At 36.7% G+C, this 21,176-nt stretch overlaps 2 protein-coding genes across 9 annotated transcripts in view; both read right to left on the bottom strand.

Moving 5' to 3' along the window:
- LOC115225407 (ankyrin-3-like) overlaps nt 1-18,350 on the bottom strand; it is a 37,924-nt gene extending 19,574 nt beyond the window's left edge. For all 7 annotated transcript variants that reach the window (XM_029796363.2, XM_036514182.1, XM_036514185.1 and 4 more), the window contains exons 1-6: nt 18,244-18,350; nt 12,175-12,260; nt 10,193-10,344; nt 5,191-5,347; nt 3,867-4,327; nt 967-1,003 (exon numbers count right to left, since the gene is read on the bottom strand). In XM_029796363.2, coding sequence (XP_029652223.1) covers nt 967-1,003; nt 3,867-4,327; nt 5,191-5,347; nt 10,193-10,344; nt 12,175-12,258 — 891 coding nt within the window. In that variant the 5' untranslated portion in view covers nt 12,259-12,260; nt 18,244-18,350. The remainder of the gene's footprint in view (nt 1-966; nt 1,004-3,866; nt 4,328-5,190; nt 5,348-10,192; nt 10,345-12,174; nt 12,261-18,243) is intronic.
- The window catches only part of LOC118768190 (zinc finger protein 665-like), a 360,963-nt gene that overhangs the window by 300,673 nt on the left and 39,114 nt on the right, over nt 1-21,176 (bottom strand). The window lies entirely within an intron of this gene.

The raw sequence follows: 21,176 nt of genomic DNA, 5'->3' as shown, positions 1-21,176 counted from the left end.
CCTGCTGAGCACCCTACTCTACGGCAGCGAGAGCTGGACAACATACACCCGGCAAGAATGCCGCCTCAGCGGCTTCCACACACACATATATATATATATATATATATATATATATAGTGAAGGCGCATGGCTCAGTGGTTAGAGCGTCAGGTGCTGATCAGAGAGATCCTCTTTGCTGACGATGCCACCCTAACATCACACAACCAGCTGGGTCTTTATATATATATATATATATATATACACACATTTTTACATATGTGCAGAGGGAAAAAAGCAAAATAAATTATTGGACACAAGATAAAATGCAGACACCAACAATTTACACATAACACACACACACACACAACATGAGAGACAGACATTAAAAGATGATCATCATCATTATTTACATTATTTACATTTGATGGATATTTGTCCTCATCTTGTTTGTTGTTAACACAATGTTTCGGCTGATATACCCTCCAGCCTTTGTCAGGTATCTTGAGGAAATTTCGAACCTATGTTCTCATTTCAAAGGTATTTTTCAATGTTATTATTATTATTATTATTATTATTATTATTATTATTATTATTATTATTCAAGTCACGGCCTGTAACTGAACTCGGAATCTTGGGGTTAGTAGCCCGTACTATTAACCACTATGCCATATGCCCACGGGCATATGGCTGAGTGGTTGATGATGATATATATGATCTGATATATATGGGTTGAATTCATAATGATCTTGTTTTGTCTGACCATTAAAGATAGTACTATCAGCAGTGGTGGTCAGTTGGACTGTCATCACCACTACTACTATCATCATTGTTATTACCAACATAATTATTCTTCAGAGACCCAAGACCTGCTATGTAAAGGCTGCTGCAGTGCAGTTGATTAAATCTATCCCCAGAATTTCACTGGTATTTTGATAATATAAATATTGAATACTAGAGAGAGGATATAATATGTATTTGTTAACTAACCTGGGCCAGCATCAACGATACCACACCATAGTGTTGCCTGCAAGTTATACAAAGAGGAGAGGAAAAACAATTATTATTATTAGATTAACCAATGAAAACAAATGTAATTAGGTCATTATAACCTAATTACATCAATAATTACATACACACAAATACACATTATACATGTGTATATATATATATATATATATATATATATATATATATATACATATATGAGTTAAGGAATGGAGTAGATAAAATCTGGGCTACATATGTTTCAAAGCAGGTGGAACATCAGAACTGGTAAATATCCAAACGGGGTGTATACCACAGGCTACTCGTCAGACCAAGGGTGTCTTGATTAAATGAAGTTTACACTGTCAATAGGAGGAACATGTTCAAACACAGAAGACACGGTAAGGGAAAAACCAACAACCTTGTACCCCAATAAACCCCTTTTGTTCCTGAAAGTTGTTTCTTACATTTTCTATGGATTGTTTGAAGCTCACCTTCCTACATCTCAATCCTTGGATCCTACATACACACACACACACAGACACACACACACACACACACACACACACATATATATATAAACATTATACAATTATATACATAATTATAACACATGTACTGTGTTTTTCTCGGAGAATTAATGGTGGTAATAGTGTCTTTTGATGTCTATTTTTAAGTGCGTGGTGAGGAGCAAGCCAAGCCCTTGTTATAATTATCTATATAATTATAAAATGTTTATAAAAATTTACCTATGAGGTTATATTTCCGCGCTGACCACTTGGTAAAAATCATATCCAAGATCCAAAATCCAAATCCAAATCAAATCAGATATCAGAAAGCAGAACCAAAATTGAAGTCGATCAACATCAATGGAAATTGCAGCTGTGATACCCATGCCGGCGACAAGTAAGCGAACCATCCGATCGTGGCCGTTGCCAGCCCCGCCTGGCCCCCGTGTCGGTGGCACATAAAAAGCACCATGCATCCTTGGCCGTTTGCCAGCTCCGTCTGGCACCTGTGCGGGTGGCACATAAAAAGCACCCACTACACTCACGGAGTGGTTGGCGTTAGGAAGGGCATCCTGCCGTAGAAGCACTGCCAGATCAGACTGGGCCTGATGCAGCCTTCTGGCTTCACAGACCCCAGTTGAACCGTCCAACCCATGCTAGCATGGAAAGCGGACCGTAAATGATGATGATGATGATGATATATATATATATATATATATATATATATATATATATATGTATATATATATATATATATATACATATATATATATATATATATGTATGTGTATATATATATATATATATATATATATATATATATATATATATATATATATATATATATACGTATGTATATATATATATATACATATATATATATATATATATATATATATATATATACATATATATATATATATACATATATATATATATATATATATATATATACATATATATATATATATACATATATATATATATATATATATATATATATATATATATATATATATATATGTATATATATATATATATATACATATATATATATATATATATATATGAGGTGGGGACCCAGAAGAACCCAGAATTCTGCAATATTATTTTCTTTGCTTAGTTTTACGTATTAACACTATTATCACCGTCAAAGTAGTCCCCATTTGAAGCACTGCATCGACCCAGACATGTTTTCCACTATTTGTAGCAGTGCTGGAACTGCCCTGAATGAGGTTGGACCTCAAGTGACAAGTGACCATTCGAAAAGCATGAAAACCACTCGTGATCTTGTGTTTTGCTCGTGGCATCATGGCAGTGTCCTCGTAAACTGTTTGAAGCATGACAACTGTTTCGGCTGCCATTTTCTCCAGCAGAAAACAGAATTTTATGGAAGCAAGCTGATCCTTCATTTCAGCCATTGCAAAACTCGAACAGGGAGAAGCCCTACAAAACAAAGATGCACCACATGGTAACAGCACCATCCTCAAAGATGCCGCTTGGCAGGATGATGCCTGAGTATCGCATCAAGTGGCTTCTAGCAGCAGAAGCCTGAACTTCAATGGCCTTGCCCTACAGAAACGTTTCCGGCCACTTTTGGGTACCCCCTCGTATATTTGATATACTCTCTACATTATAGATCAACGATATATATACACACCTGAGTAAACACGGCAATCTATATATGGTATGATGAACAACTGTTATATAGCCATGAAATTTAGGATGGGGAGAAGCGTTAATGTGGATTATAAGGACCCCAGTACATGACAGGTATTGTATTTTATTAGCCTAGTAAAGATGGAAGGACAAAGTGACCTCAGCAGGATTTGAACTCTGAACATAAAGTGTGGTAAATAAATACCACAAGGTATTTTGCCCAACAGCAATCAGACACAAAAACAGGAGAAAAGAGGGAAGACAATTTATTAAATGAAACCCTGGATATTACTGGTACAGATTTTCACTCCAGGTTGTTAATAAATACTCTGGCAGGATTTGAACTTGGAACATAAACAGATCAAACTAAACACTGTAAGGGAATGATTCTGCATTTAGCCCAGGGTCAGAGGAAAGAGGAAAATTATAAGAGAGAGGGGGTGAGGTGTTTTATATGGAATGAAAAGAAGAAAAGGAAAGATTTGAACTTGTAACGTTGAGGTAACGAAGGATGAGATGAAGTAAAGAATCTAGTCAGGTAACAACAGCAACAATAATAATTATGATGATTAATTAATGAAGTAGGTTACAGTGTCATTAGAGTGTGAGAGAGAGAGTTGAAGCACGACGTCCCATGGTGGGATTATGACATGAATGACTCAAAACAAGAAAACAAACGTTATTGAAAACATTAAAGAAACAGATTTGGATAATCCAAATCCACTGGGGACTTACTTTTGAACTGCCAGATGGAGGGGAGTGTCACCAGCTTTGTCCACTTTATTGGCATCGATGCCATTTTGTTGTAGGAGAAGTTTAGCTGTGTCTGTGTGTCCTTGATAAGAGGCAAGATGTAGAGGTGTCCGACCATTGTTGGTCACCACCCTCACATCAGTGCCATTTTGTTGTAGGAGAAGTTTAGCTGTGTCTGTGTGTCCTTGATTAGAGGCAAGATGTAGAGGTGTACAACCATCTTTGTTCACCACCCTCACATCAGTGCCATTTTGTTGTAGGAGAAGTTTAGCTGTGTCTGTGTGTCCCTGAAGTGAGGCAAGATGTAGCGGTGTCGAACCATTGTTGGTCACCACCCTCACATCAGTGCCATTTTGTTGTAGGAGAAGTTTAGCTGTGTCTGTGTGTCCATGAAGTGAGGCAAGATGTAGAGGTGTCCAACCATCATTATTTCGCTGAGTTACCTAAAATAGATAAACAATAAAGACATTAAAGATGGCGTCAAGTGGATGGGGGGGGGCAGCGCAAAAATGAAAAATTTCAAAAAAAGAGAAAGAATCAGATTAATAAACAGGTGGAATGTAGTTGGAGAGGAGTAAATAAATGAGGTTCATATCATACCTGTACCCACAGACACACACACACATATATATATACATATAAACACACACACACATATATATATATATATACTCTCACATCCATATATATACACTCTCACACAAGGAAATGAGCAACTTTTGAAAGAGTTCCCCCACCACCACCGCTATTTTCTCATAAATTTGTTTATTTAAAGAATTTTTTTGCCAAAAACCCCCCGATTTCGGACACGGAGGTTCCGGAAAATTGCCAAAAAATCGGCAGTGGAATTTCCACCCCCTCCAAAATTCTTCAACTTTGACTTTTTTCCCCCAACACTAACCCTAACCCTAACTACAGAAATGTTTTGAAATTTTTGTCCGAATCATCATCTCCGTATTTTTCCGCAAATTCTGAAAAAAAAAATTGTGAAAAAAGTAAAGAATGAAGGAAATGAGGGTGGGGGTAATTTAAAAATGCCGATTTTTGCCAATTTTTTTGCAGATTCGTATTTCCCTTAACCGAAAAGCGGGATTTGTGTCGGGGAAAAAAATTTAAAGAAAGGGTGGTTTTTTTGTGGGGTAGAAAAGGAAGTCTTGCAGCAAGTTTTATTTAAAATAATATGAATCATCAGTTATGAAGAAACGAAATTTGGGGCACTAAACTGTATGTATATATCATATACATATAACACACACATACATATATATACATATCTATATACACAAATATAAATGTATTCGCTAACCTGTAAAATGTTATTTCCTTTGCTACTTAACAGGACTTTGACTACATCTTCATAGTTCTTCCTCACAGCCCGATGTAGAGGTGTGTTGCCCCATGAGTCCTGCTTATTAACATTTGCTCCCCTGGAAACTAAGAAGGCCACAGCATCAATTTTACGGCTGAAAGGAAGAAAAAAACATAAAACATCACAGACATTCACTTAACAATTACATTAAATATACACTCGTGTTCAATTAAACGCATAAAAACCTATATATATATACATTACAGCCGCGCGTGTGTATATATATATATATATATATATATATATACAACAGGCACCCATGCCAACCCCCTTGCTTGCGAAGACATGTTGGGGCAAGCGAAATCGAAATCGAATTGAACCAGCCAGGATCCCTGGTCTGGTGGTACGTAAAAAGCACCATCCGACTCGTAGCCGATGCCAGCACCGCCTCGTCTGGCTTCCGTGCCGGTGGCACATAAAATACACCAATCCGACCGTGGCCGTTGCCAGCCTCGCCTGGCACCTGTGCAGGTGGCACGTAAAAAGCACCCACTACACTCACGGAGTGGTTGGCTGTAGAAACACTGTAAGATAAGACTGGAGCCTGGTGCAGCCTTCTGGCTTCCCAGATCCCCGGTCGAACCGTCCAACCCATGCTAGCATGGAGAACGGATGTTAAACGACGATGATGATGATGATGATATATATATATATATATATATGTCTGTGTGCATGCATGCCTGTAGAGACATAACTACACAAGTGTGCTCCCCCGACAAATTTCTTTCCCTGTAACTTTTAGAAAAATGGATATTTTTTAATGAAATTTCTTTCAAAAATATGCTTCAGAAGGCGAAGATTCCAATTATATTGGAATTTATTGTGAGAAAAAATTTTTAGTGGGTGCAGAGAGAAATTTCGGAAAGTTCACCCGAGTCGGCTTTCTTTCCAAAAAAATAAATATTTTCTAATGAAATTTTCAATAAAACCGTTTCAGATGGTGAAGATTCCACTTATATCGGAATTTAATATGAAGAAAAATTAAAAAACTGGGTGGATTCGCAGAGATATACACTGATACACATCAGAAAATGAAAAGATGAACTTTGGAAAAATAACCGTGATGTGTGTCAGTATATATGTGTGTGTATCCACCAAATATTTAATGTTTTTTCACGTTAAATTCCGATATAATCCTAATCTAATCCATTTGAAAGGGATTTGTAGAAATTTTCACACAAACAAAAGAACCATTTTTCTGAAAGTTTCTATAAGGATTTAAGACAACTTCTCAACGTTTGAAAATTTGTTTTCACAACAAATTCCAATATAATTGGAATCTTCATCATCTGAAGCATTTTTGTCAAAGAAATTTCATTAAAAGATATCCATCTGTCTAAAAGTTATAAGGAAACAAATTCTTCGGGGTCCCAGTTGTGTAAGTATGCCTATATATATATATATGGCCACAGCTCATAAGCTGAAACTGGAAAAATCAAAAAAAATCAAATATATATATATATATATATATATATATATATATATATATATATATATATTTGTTGAAATAGAAAGATGAATTTTCTTGTAACAGATTATTCAAAGGTTTAACCGATACCTGGGTAGCAAAAATCACAGCGGAAAACAGCACGGTTGGAGATAAGACCATTTGGTGTTGCAACCATGCGTTGGAGCGGATAATTGAAGTTTAATATTATTAGTGAATGGAAGAAATGGAGTTGAACGAAGATTGTATAGAATTCCTTTTATTACATTCTACACATGTTTCGAAGGCCACAAATTTCCAAATTCTGTTTAAATAAGGGTACCATATTGCGGCTTTCTCTTCAGGAAAAAAACAGGAATTCCGTTGACAGGACAGAACAATTGCTGTGCCTCTGTTTTGTTTTGTCCTGTCAACGGAATTCCTGTTTTTTTCCTGAAGAGAAAGCCGCAATATGGTACCCTTATTTAAACAGAATTTGGAAATTTGTGGCCTTCGAAACATGTGTAGAATGTAATAAAAGGAATTCTGTACAATCTTCGTTCAACTCCATTTATTCCATTCACTAATAATATATATATATATATATATCTATATATATATATATATATATATATATATCATATATACACCATATATATATGTATATATATATATATATATATACATATACACACACACACACATACATATATATATCAACGGTTCATATCACTAGTTGAAATGTCAAAGTCAATAATATTATATAGGTGTATATGTGAATGTATATATATATATTTATATATGCATATATGTGTATGTATGTATACGTATATATATATGTATGTATATAGAGAGACAGACAGACAGAGAAATATGAGCCACTGAAATACGTATAATCGTTAATACACAGTAAACAAATGTGTACGTGTGTGTGTATACACATATTAATAGGTGAGGGTATAAAGTATAAATATTTTTATTCCAGCGAGTGTACAATACAAAACAAGGATTAAGTACCGTTGTTAGTATCTACATATTTGGTATACATTGAAAAATATATTGTAATCCTTTTGCGAAAGATGGAATGTCTGAAAATTATAGACAAACTAATTGATAGCAGATTTCTCATCAATCTAAAAAAAAAAACAACAGCAGCACGTCATAATTGGCGGGAAAACTACGTCTGCAAATGTAATGTTGTCATAGCAACAGACTATGCAAGAGAAAGTTTGTTGTTAAGGGCAACGAGGCGTATTTTTACCGCCAAAAGAAACAGTGACCAACAAGGAAGTATGGCGGTCATATAACACACATAAATGAATATATAAACACACCCATATTTATTATATGTGTGTGTATATATATATATATATATATGTGTGTATATATATATGTATATATTTTTTTTTGTTCTTCATTTTCGTTTTTTACACATTATTTTACACCCGGTACTCTACTTTTGTTCAATTTTTGTGACGGGGCGGGTGGGTGAGGTGCGGACTCAGATGATTCACACGATCCGGTAACCCCACTCGACAACCGGTCCCAAAAATGAAAACAAGAAGTGTAATAGGTGTAAAGCAACGTTGAGTTTTCGGACCCTGTGAGATTGATCATGTGAATTTTCCGAGTCGTCTCCACCACCCCACGTTCGCCAGCGTGTATTGTTTTTTATATATATATGTGTGTGTGTGTGTGTGTGTGTGTGTGTGTATAAGTTAAACTCCAGTGTTTGACTTGAGCAAAAAACATTGTGCAATAGGTGTAAAATAAAATGTATTAAACGAATATGTAAAAAAAAATACACTCTGGCGAACGAGGGGTGGTGGAGACGACTCAGAAAATTCACACGATCAATCTCACAGGGTCCGAAAACTCAACGTTGCTTTACACCTATTACACTTCTTGTTTTCATTTTTGGGACCGGTTGTCTAGTGGGGTTACCGGATCGTGTGAATCATCCGAGTCCGCACCCCACCCACCCACACTGTCACAAAAATGGAACAAAAGTAGAGTACCGGGTGTAAACTTAGGTGTAAAAAACGAAAATAAAGAACAAAAAATTCGCCGACGAATGGGGAAGTGGTGAGATTTGAATTTTCCGAGTCGTCTCCCCACCTCCAGTTCGCCATATATTTTTTCCATAGGTGCAGGAGAGGCTGTGTGGTAAGTAGCTTGCTTACCAACCACATGGTTCGGGCCGACCAAAGCCTTATGAGTGGATTTAGTAGACGGAAACTGAAAGAAGCTCGTCGTATATATGTATATATATATATGTGTGTGTTTGTGTGTCTGTGTTTGTCCCCCTAGCATTGCTTGACAACCGATGCCGGTGTGTTTATGTCTCCGTCACTTAGCGGTTCAGCAAAAGAGACTGATAGAATAAGTACTGGGCTTACAAAGAATAAGTCCCGGGGTCGAGTTGCTCGATTAAAGGCAGTGCTCCAGCATGGCCGCAGCCAAATGACTGAAACAAGTAAAAGAGTAAGAGTATTCGTTTACTACATGTTGTTTCACACCTATTGCACTATTTTTTCCTTTTTTCTTTGCTTGGGCCAAACACAAGATTTTAACCTAGTGTTTCCCTCCTCTGTCTTCTCCATCTGAAGGAGCCATGTCCCTCTTCTAATGCAAGACACCTTTCTCTCCAGCAATATTAGCTCCCCCACCCCACCACCTCAACCAGTCGAGAGGTCTTTGTCTTGCAATTAATTGGTGACCTCACTGGTTCTGATGGCATGTAAAAGGCATCCAGTACACTCTGCAAAGTGGTTGGTGTTAGGAAGGTCGTCCAGCCATAGAAACCAAACCTAAGCAGACAGTAGTGTTTGGTGTGGTCTTCTGACTTGTCTGTTCCTATCAAACCCTCCTACCCATGCCAGCATGGAAAAGGAACATTCGATGACGATGATGGTGTGTGTGTGTTTGTGTGTTTGTGCAAAATTCTGGAACAACTTGTGACTGCAGAAGCTATAGAAACTAACAAGAACTTCAAAACATGTTTTATTGTCCAGAGATGACCTTATGAAGCACAATTCAAAATATAATAGATCTCAAAATGTGTTGAGTGAGTTGCAGATGGAGGTGAGAAATAATTTCTGTAAGAAATTTACAGATTATTTACTGCCAAAACAAGCTTGAGAATCTTTCTTGTTGCTTTAGATCTCAAATAACATTTTCTTTGGAGAAAAATTGATTGATCTCTCCATAATCAATATGAAGAGAAGACACTGAATCACAATGGGTCAATCTTAAGAACTGTTGGCTCTCAAAGAATATCTCCAAAACAAAAGTAATCTGTTTTGACAACAAATAACGAAAAAGATTTTGGTGATTCAATGAAGAGGATTCATGGAGAAAATGAGAAAAAGATGTTATTTGGTTACTACTATCATGCTGTTATCGTGTCACACTGCCACTATTATGGTATCTTTGGATATTCAAATAGTCTGGAATTGCAAAAAATTTCAAAACAAAAGCAGATCTGAAGATTTTAGTTAATTCAAGCCTTACCTTTTCACAGCATAATGTAATGCTGTCAGACCTTCTTTGTCACTCATGTCCATATTGGCTCCAGATTCTATCAAGAAGGCTATGAGACTTGTGCTGCCCTGTTCACAAGCTTCCATTAAGAAAGTTTGACTGTGTGAGTTTATTTGGTTGACCTGAAGAGAAGAAAGAGAAGATATATAAAATATATCAAAGGAGAGAGATTTTAGTTTAGTATTCCCTGGTAAAGCTCATGAAATTCTACACTGTGTTATCACTGATGTCTGGCATAGTAGCACTTTTTATTTAATGCTATAATGATGAAGGAGATTTAAGAAATGGTGAGAGAAGAACAGGATGTTTGAAATGAAGCATGGATCTTCAGATGCCATATGTCTGGTGAAACAGCAACATGGGATCTACTTGGAAAAGAATGAAAGCAAATCTACAAGAAAAGTGTAGAGCACAGGTAAATCAAGGTGTAACAGGTAAACAGATAAATAAAGACTGTTCAGTTCATGCTTAAGCTCAAGGAAAAGATTGAAAATCTATTACAAAGTAATTACTTGTAATTAGACATCTGTGACATCTTTGGAACGACACCAATCACAACTAAATATGAGCAGCTATGGAAAAGTAGACACAAATGAAAAGAAACAATGGAGAAAATAAGAAATATTATGAAAGTAGTGATCAGAATTTTGAGCCTAAGTGCGGCAGCAGTATCAGGGCTTACATTAGTTTGTAGCCATACAATATTTAAAAAGGTGTGAGTGGTTCATACACAACTGTATTACAGCTGTACAAACAACACTATCGACTTCTCCTTGAGGAAAACACCTACCCTCACTAACTGGCAGACATTCACCCACCATTGAAATACATGTATGATGGTCATCAAGAAAATAAAGGATGTTTTTTCTGCATTTCACCATTTGTCAGCTGTCTTCCCTCCCAAATTAAAGCCTCATTTTCTGGTCTCTTACCAAGAGTATCTCTATAGATTTTACAGAATCATTCCACCCACCACTCCCTAACCATGATGGTTCTATACCAGTGCTTCTTAAACTTTTCAATTGTGGCCCTTTTTTATTTACTAAGAGTTTTTCAATGCCCCTTTTCTTGCTATGATTCAATATCTCTGATTTTTAATGTTCTCACAGGTCAGATTAATTTACCTTTGGGTCCTAGTCTTGACATGGGTGACTACTTACCACGGCACCACCCCACAATAAGTGAACATTTGATGCATCACCACTTCACTTTAGTTTCTGATCTAAACTCAACTACACATTGAGTTTCATATATTTGTACCACCATAGCCTCCTTGGCTCTCTGGTCCTTATAAAATTCTTCGCAATCCCTACCCAAGGGTAGTACTACTATCTTAGAGAAGCCCTGTTTTATAATTCTTGCTGATAGTGTCCTGTCTGCTGACTACCAGCCAGTCATTCTAACTTCCAATATTTCAATTATGAAGTAAAAAGTCATAAACAACCGTTATCTTTGTCCCTTTGGGTATCTTTCTCTATTCAATGAGCCCCAGTACATTTCCATAAAGCTGGTTCAAGCAGGGGTCTGATTCCTACGTGACTTCCCAGTGTTTTAGTTATGTTTGACAACTTCTGCAAAAGAAATACTGTAGCCCTTGACGTCGGTAAAACCTTTAACTGTGTATGGCAAGAGAATTTCTTGACAAAGTCACCATTTATCTATTGGGTCCATCTGTCCCCCATCTCTTGGAATGAATATTTCCTGCCAGAATACTCCATTGCAGTGTGTCAGGATGGGTTTCTCTCTCACTGACATTCCATCAATTCTGGCATACCTCATTGTCTGGTTGAATATTTATAAAAAGTGACAATGATGAGGATTAGAGGAAAGCGGTAAAGAAAGAAATGAAATATTTTGGACAAATATATCTGGTTATTTAGGAACATTTAATATTGTGTATAAAATAATAAACAAACATTCAACATTGAAGAAGCAATATGAAGTAAACCTACTTTATCAGGATTTTCTTTCATAAATCGTTTCACATCTTGAAAGTTCCCAGTCAGAATGTTGCTTATAATCTTCTTCACATCCATGTCTTTTGAATAGAAAGGAAAGTAAGATAGTTTTTAAAAACTTATAAAATGAAGTAAAGAGCAATTTAAAGAAGACGGAACAGCTCATTTGTAAAATTAACATGCAAATGGTTGAGTACACCACAGACGTGTGTACCCCTAATGTAGTTCTGAGGGAGATTCAGCATGACACAGAGTGTGACAAGGCTGACCCTTTGAAATACAGGCACAACTCATTTTCGCTGAGTAGACTGGAGCAACGTGAAATAAAGGTTCTTGCTCAAGGAATCCTCCTACTCATTCCCCGCCCCCACCAACCCACCAACTCTCTGCGCATGAGTGGCTGGGGAAGCAAGCATATTAATGTGTTAATGCGTATCCGCAGGTTTGTATGTAGTTGGACGCATCTATCAATGGTGCTACCACAAACCCCAGTGGTGCTTGATTATTGCACCCAGAATCTCTTACTGGTCACCTGATATGTTATCTACTTACCCGCCTGTCTCCCCTCTCTTAACCCTTTTGATACTAACCCGGCTGAAACTGGCTCTGGCTCTGTGGTAAAATGTCTTGTTTTCATAAGTTTTGAATTAAAATATTCCATGAAACCTTAGTCACAATTTGTTCCTAACACTAGCTTAAGTTATTTTACTAAATTATTTGTTATATTTAAAATAATTGAAAGAAACACAGACCATCTCTACAGAATATGGTAACAAAAGGCTTTAAAATATATAATAGAGAAACAATTCTTAACCCTTTTGATACCAACCCAGCTGAAACTGGCTCTGGCTCTGAGTACAAATGTCTTGTTTCCAAAAGATCTGAATTAAAATCTTCCACCAAACCTTAGTCACAATTTATGTTCCTAAAACTAGCTTAATAATAACTAAGTTATTTTACTAAATTCTTTGTTATATTTAAAATTAATTGAAAGAAACACAGAGCATCTCAACAGAAATATGGTAACAAAAGGGTTAAAATATATAATAGAGAAACAATTCTTAACCCTTTCGATACCAACCCATGTGAAACCACCTCTGGCTCTGTAGTACAAATGTCTTGTTTTCTTAAGTTTTGAATTAAAATCTTCCAGCAAACCTTAGTCACAATTTATGTTCCTAACACTAGCTTAATGATAACTAAGTTATTTTACTAAATTCTTTGTTATATTTAAAGTAATTGAAAGAAACACAGAGCATCTCAAAATAAATACAGTAACGAAAGGGTTAAGGGGGCATGTAAGCACAGCCTATATCCCCAAACTCTGGTCAATTCTTAGCCCCCATTCTCATCAACACCAGTCCACAATTGTGTTTCTGGGGGTCGTGTTCCCACTCTACCTTCTCCTGATCTCCCTTCCCTTCAAGCCGTGTACCTCTCAAGTATTTCGTTTTGGTTACTGCATGTATTTCCTTATGCATCTACCACCTTATGAGGTGCATCTACCAACTGCAGCTATTGTGTGGCACAACGATGTGTTACCAAATACTGAGACAGGTGTAACATGAAATGAAGGAGGGCCAGGTTGAAGCCCCTGCTTGTTTCTCTCATTAATGATGTGCTTTTTATATTATGACAGCCCTCCGCTGATTGTACAGGATCCAGTTTGAATTCAAAATGGAAGGAATTTAAACTGATTAACCTCAAGTGTCAAAATTTGGATGGAACAGTGTCATGCATGGAGCACATCCTATCACACACACATTGATATATATATATGTATGTATATATATATAAATATATATATATATATTTATATATACTTATATATATATGCATTTATATATACTTATATATATATACATATATATATATATACATATATATATATACATACATATATATATATACATATATACATATATATATATACATACATATATATATACATACATATATATATATATACATACATATATATATACATACATATATATATATACATACATATATATATATATATATATATACATATATATATATATACATATATATATATACATATATCATCATCATCGTCGTTTAACGTCCGTTCTCCATGCTAGCATGGGTTGGACGGTTCGACCGGGGTTCTGGGAAGCCAGAAGGCTGCACCAGGCTCCAGTCTAATCTGGCAATGTTTCTACAGCTGGATGCCCTTCCTAACGCCAACCACTATATATATATATATATATATATATACATATATATATATATACATATTTATACATATATATATATTATACACACACATATAATACATCTTTTATACATATATATATATTATACACACATATATAATACATCTTTTATACATATATTATATGTATATACATATATACAACATAGATACATAACATACAAACACACACACACACACATATATATATATATAAATGGATGAATGAATTATTCTTTGTTTACCATTAACATGGTAAATTCAATAAACAGTTACCAGGGTAGCAAAATTCACGCAAGTAACAAGGATGTAGCGACCTATTCAAAGGTAGAAACTCCAGGTTAATGTGCAGTAATTTGTGTAGTATAAGTAAATAAATGGAGTTGAATGCAGATGTTATTCAAATTCTTTTATATTCGACATATGTTTCAAGGACAACATTGGTTTTATTCCAAAGGAATAAACGGTGTAAAATAATGCAATCTTCTCATCAGGAAAGAAAGAGAACCTATCTCAACAAGACATTATATTTACTTATATATATATATATATAGTAGAAGACACTTGCCCAAGATGCCACGCAGTGGGACTGAACCCGGAACCATGTGGTTGGTAAGCAAGCTACTTACCACACAGCCACTCCTAAGAATTATAGTGGGGATGGCTGGTGTCACCGTTGATACTGTTGAATATCTATGTGGAACCTCGGCTATTTTGTCAGCTAGCTCCGCCAGTTCCTCAATGGAAGTGGATTCTCATGTGGAAGAGAGGACCACCTATGTGTTGGAGGGCAGACGCCAGAGAAAAAGCTACTTAAAAATCTTTTCAGGGAGGATCTCATCTCCAAGATGCAGCTTCATTCATCGTAGAAGCTGGAAGGTGTTCTGTCACCCAATTCTTCCGATGTAAGGAGCTGGTGGAGTCGCTTTTGTTGGGTCTCTGAAGTTCTTTTGATCAGGGTGGCTTTGAAAGTGTCATATGACACAGAACCAGGTGGTGCCATAATGAGATCATGGAACACATTCATGATCTCTGGTGAAAGGGAATTGATCACATGCGTAAGTCGAGACACATTGATCACTATTCGGTTGGATGAAAATTGGGCCTCTATATGGTGAAACCATAATGCAGGGTCGTATGTCCAAAATGGGGGAATCCTCAATGTAATTGCCACCTGGAATGCCATGTCGACAGTGGATGTGTTCGCTGCTGGGCTGCGTTCAGAGAGAGACATTATGTGCCGATTAATCGCAGGGGTTTTCCAGTTCCAATTCATTGCCGGGTGATGTGAAGGCTGTGATTCTTCGACAGGGTCACCAAATGTAGTAGGCTAGATGTGATGTGCCATACCAATCGATATGAGGTAACCCACAACTAAATGTAGCGTATAGATGTAACACTTCAAGGTTCTCACATCGGAGTAACCAGTGAACATCGAAGAATTAAGTCCACGAAGGAAGAAATGTTATTTACATATATCTATTCGTTTGCCCAACAGGTTGTTACAGAGACAGTAGCAATTCTAGTGATAGTGACAACAAGGATGACTCACTAGTTAGTAGTTCATACGTAGAAAAATGTTGTCTGTCTGTAGAGAGGGAAAGAGTAAGGTAGTCATGGTGCTGACTAGAAAGGAAGAGAAGATAAAGGTTGCATCGCCTTTCTCGCGGCCGAAAGCCTCTCTTTGCATGTTGAGCGAAGGGAAGTGCTGCTCTTGTTTAAGGCCGATGCAAAAGCCTGGCTGACACGTAACCCTAACCCTAACAGCCCATGTTGCTCCTTGTTCACAGTTGATACATCAAGCGAAGAGATAGATTCTCTTTGTTATAAAGGCTATAGTCAGTAATGTAGATCAAACCTTAAACAAAGGACTGACCTTTCCTTGACCAATACAGGTCCTAGGGTGTGGAGTGTTTCCTCATCAATCATCTAGGTGGAAGATTTCCCTCTTGTTTCGACAAGCAACAAGCCAGTAGATCTGGTTTCAAATCTCAGGCAGGTTCAAGCTAGACTCCACCCCCATATATATATATATATATATATATATATATATATGACAAGAAATAATTTCTGTCTCCTTTTTATGGAAACAAAGGGATTATAGGACTACAAAAAAGAAGTGCTCAAATGTAATTGAGACAGAGATAAAGAAACATTGATCATAAAACAAACATCAAATTCGAGTCCATGACTTTATATATAACACCGTACCTCCAAACATTTGATCATATATAAATATTACCATGGCTCTTAAACATATAAAGTATACATATATAAAAAAAACATCAAAGGTAAAAAATATATATGCGAAAAAAATGCAGGTATATAGAACGGCCTATCAAGAAGGTATATACAATCAACCAAAAATTCTAAAGCGTGTCATGCTACTAAAAATCCAAATAAAATAAAAGAAAATATCAATCAACTAAAAAAAATTTTTCTTACTCCCCTCAAATGAAAGAGTACATCAAAAAAGTTCAGTTCATAAAAACCATGGTAGGTTAGAGTCCAGGATCAAAAAGAGTTCCACAAAATCAAGTCAAACACACCTATGGCCATTTTAGGAGTTCATTGCTGCGATTCGATTACGAGTTAAGGCACATCTCGACAATGACCCCCACATCAGGATGAACAGGAAACTCAAAAAATTATTTGTTCAGCTGGAAAAATTGGAGAATGGTTACATGACTTTCTGAAAGACAGAAGTCAGGCAGTGGTAGCCAGTGGTACCACTTCAACGGAACCACAAATAGTGAGTGGTGTTCCACAGGGCACTGTCTTAGGGCCAGCCACCGATTTTCATAGTGGCCCTCTCAGATATGCTCTCAGCTGCCTGGATACCCTTGCTAGCTACGGAGACAACATGTTAGTCTCGCAGAAAATACAGAACCCCAGCAATATTGCATGCCTGCAGCAGGAGTTGGATGGGCTGAGGACAATAATATGCAGTTTAATGCTGGAAAATTTCAAGCCTTGTGCTACCAGCACCCAAAATTGAATGGAACACATACAGGGTATACTGGCCCAGGGGGAGGATTACAATCTCGTGTGTGATCTGGGTATCAACATGAGTGACGATACCTCTTTCCAAGTGCACTTTAACAAGATGACAACGAAGTGCAGACGGCAGGCTGGATGGATTCTGAGAACCTTCAGAACCAGAGAGAAAGAAACCATGATGGTCCGCTGGAGGACATTCATCCTCAGCTGCCTGGACTACTGCTCCTAACTATGGTCACCCAACAGTGTAAAATTAACAGTGGACCTTGAAGCAATCCAGCGAAGCTACTAAAAGAAGATCATCTCATTGCAACAGCTCAGCTACTGGGGAAGGCTGAAACAGATAAGACTCTATTCCCTAGAATGAAGATGGGGGAGATATGCAGTAATATACATCTGGAAGATCCTGGAAGGGATTGTACCAAATTTTGGATTTGAAAGCTACACAAATGCCAGAACGGGTCACCACTGCACAGTGCCAAAGATCCCAACAATACCGTCACATTTCAGGACCATTTACTGCAACAGCCTGGGTTTCAAGTGCCTACAGCTTTTTGATATTCTCCCAAAGAGCGTGAGGGACCTACATAAAGTGGATGTAGGTGTTTTCAAAAGAAAACTGAACTTCTTCCAGTTGAGAATCCCGGATGAACCTACCTTGCAGCAGGAGGCGCAAATGAGGGCAACGATATCAAACTCCCTTATTGACCAAATACCACATATCAGAGGAGGTTCTCAGTAATAGCAGTGTGCCCCAGCATGGCCGCAGCTTTCAGTAGTAAAGGATAGAATATTATATAAATATATATATGACAAGATTTAAGACAAGAAAATTTTTTCTTTACCTTGAATCAGTTGAATCCGAAGTTTTCAGTTGGATAAGTTTGAGTTTTAAGGTTTTCACCTGAGTAAGTTTGTTTCGAGGTTTTCAGTTGGATTTCTCTCGCTGTAATGAACAAACTGGTTTTAGTTTCTTAGTTAAATAATAATCAGGAGGTAAGTCGTCTCAGCCAATAAGGCTATTCATTGTGTTTTTCGTGGAATTTTATTTATCTATACATTCTATCTTCTTATATTACATTCACTCAATATCAAGCCACTCCTTAAGTGACTTGAATCTCTGTAACCTTAAATGTTGTTTACAATTTATCCTTTCAAAGTGTAATTCAATTCATTTAGTATGACGTAAGCTTTTCATAATTTTTGAAATGTACGTATCATCATGTACGTATCATCATCATCATCGTTTAACATCCACTTTCCATGCTAGCATGGGTGGGACTTGTCTTTATTCTAAACTTAAGTCACCCTTTTGTGTGAATTTAGAAAAATATGTAAAACCAAAATAAATATATGCCCACATACATACATGCATACATTCATATAATATATATATGTATGTACATACATATAATGTATTTAACACACATACATACATATATATATATATATATATATATATATATATAAATATATATGTATGCATATAATTAGGGGATATGTTAGCCTTTTGAAGGGATAGTTGTATTCAAGGAAATACTGATTCAATACCTAGAATTTTGGGGGAATGAAATTCCCTTAAAACATTGGATCTATATTAAGCATATATATTATATATAGATCTTATTAAGCACATGGTTTATATTCATTTAAAAGAAATAAAGAAATTAGAGATAAGGAATTTAATACTTTTTGTAATCAAATTGGCCATCTTTGGGGCTTACAGCAGTATGTATGCATGTATGTATGTATGCATGTATGTATGTATGCATGTATGTATGTATGCATGTATGTATGTATGCACATATGTATGTTTGTATGTATGTATGTATGTATCCATTTATGTATGTATGTATGCATCTATATATGTATGCTTGCATGCATGTATCTCAAGTCACTTATGAGCCTTTCATAAGTGCTACTGGTAACACGGAATCCAGTACAACATGTTGCATGGTCGGGTTGTCAGCAATTAAACTGGCAACCCCACCTGGATATCCAGATGAGGAGGGTAGCTAAAAACCCAGCAGGATTAAAAACAAGACCTGTTGAAAGGTCGGATGAATGGCTATGAAGCGTAAATCAGCTGAAAAGGTTGGAATTCATTCCAGTTGATTTTAAGCATTGTTAACACTTTTAGCATAAATCTTCAGTTCGTCTACAAAGAAATTATGAGTTAAAATGATATTGTATGTAAGTACATACATTTGTGCGTACGTACTTACGTATGAGTACTTGCGTGTGTGTATATATATATATATATGGAGAGAGAGAGAGAGAGAGAGAGAGAGAGAGAAGGAAATAATGATAATGCGTGTATTGGGTGGTGTTTATATTGGTGTTCAGAAATTAAGGCAACCAAAGTTTAGGGCTTTAATGACTATCAATAGATAGTGGGTTTTGTGTTTGCTTCAGACCAAATAAATTCAGATTTATAGCTCAGATAATGGCTATAGACCGAAATACAATCATAATACTCTCCAAGGAGATTGTTGAAGGCATGCTGCCCTAACTGCTGTTCACTGATGAAAAGAAATTTCACATTGAATAGACTGTAAACCAGCAAAATGGCCAGCCTTGGAGTGTACCTGGATCCATCGGGGTTCAATTAGTAATTTAATTTGAAAATCCACTCAGATATTCCATTGTTATTTTGAGATATATTGTATTGAAGTTCGTTTTGGGATTCTTGTCTTGTTTTTATGTATGTACGAACACAAACAAATAAACATACATGTGCATGCAGTATGTGCATGTAGCAATCATAGACTGATGCACATATATATGCATATAAAGTATTTGTGCATAAAGCATGCTAATTAATTAGTGAAAGAAAGTAAGGCAGTGCCCATAGCCTACACAAGGCCTCAAAACCTGAGAAAGAGAATTAGATGAGATAAACAGGAACAGTATATTATTGCTACTTAATATTTTCAACCAGTGGTGGGATAGTGTGAAAAGTTAATCCAAAGAGTATGTCATGGATGGAGTGTCTTTGATTCTAGGTTTGAAGGACCTGGGCTGAATTGTGACTAAACAGCTACAACTACTCCAAAACTGACCTTCCCTTGCAAAAAGGACCATCACTATCACCATGACCCCAACCACCATCAATTCTGCAACCTATACCATCACCACCACCACCACCACCACCTGCATCATCAACACTACCACAACCACAACCACAACCAACCTACACATTTCTGCTCAGACCAACTCTGTGATTTATTCAAATGCCTTGTGTTGGGCCCTTAATGAGATAAGTGCAGTTCTCAGGTGAGGTAGCTATATCTAGTAGTTTATCTATTGACCCTGAAAGAATTTGACTTCAGCTGGATTGATCTCAGAACATAGAGAATCGCAACAATTACTGCAAAGCTCTCATTGGCTATCGTGAAGACCCGATAGAAAAGCAGGCTAAACCTCACTCAGCTCACGCCTACTGTTATAAGAAAGAAAGGCTATTGTAGATAATGTAATTTTGACATTACTCATAGCCAAAGGACAGGATGGTCATGGCTAGAACGTCTTTAAGCAAATGATTTCTGGATTAGAGATGATCTGGAGCTGGACAACAACATCTAAAATTAGAAACTGCACTAGAATCAAATGTTCGCTAGAGATTAGCACAGAGGTAGACGTGGCCGCATTTCCCGCGACACACATCGAACCGTGCTCTATGGTGTCAGCTTGATGCAGTCATATTATATCAGGGACAATATATGTGTGGCTGCAATTCAGCCATTTGATCAGAAACTGGAAGAGAGAGAGGAGCCAC

This window comes from Octopus sinensis, linkage group LG27 (assembly GCF_006345805.1).
Source record: "Octopus sinensis linkage group LG27, ASM634580v1, whole genome shotgun sequence".
Classification (NCBI taxonomy): domain Eukaryota; kingdom Metazoa; phylum Mollusca; class Cephalopoda; order Octopoda; family Octopodidae; genus Octopus; species Octopus sinensis.
The sequence above is the reverse complement of the archived record's forward strand: the minus strand, read 5'-3'. Positions and strand labels throughout refer to the sequence as shown.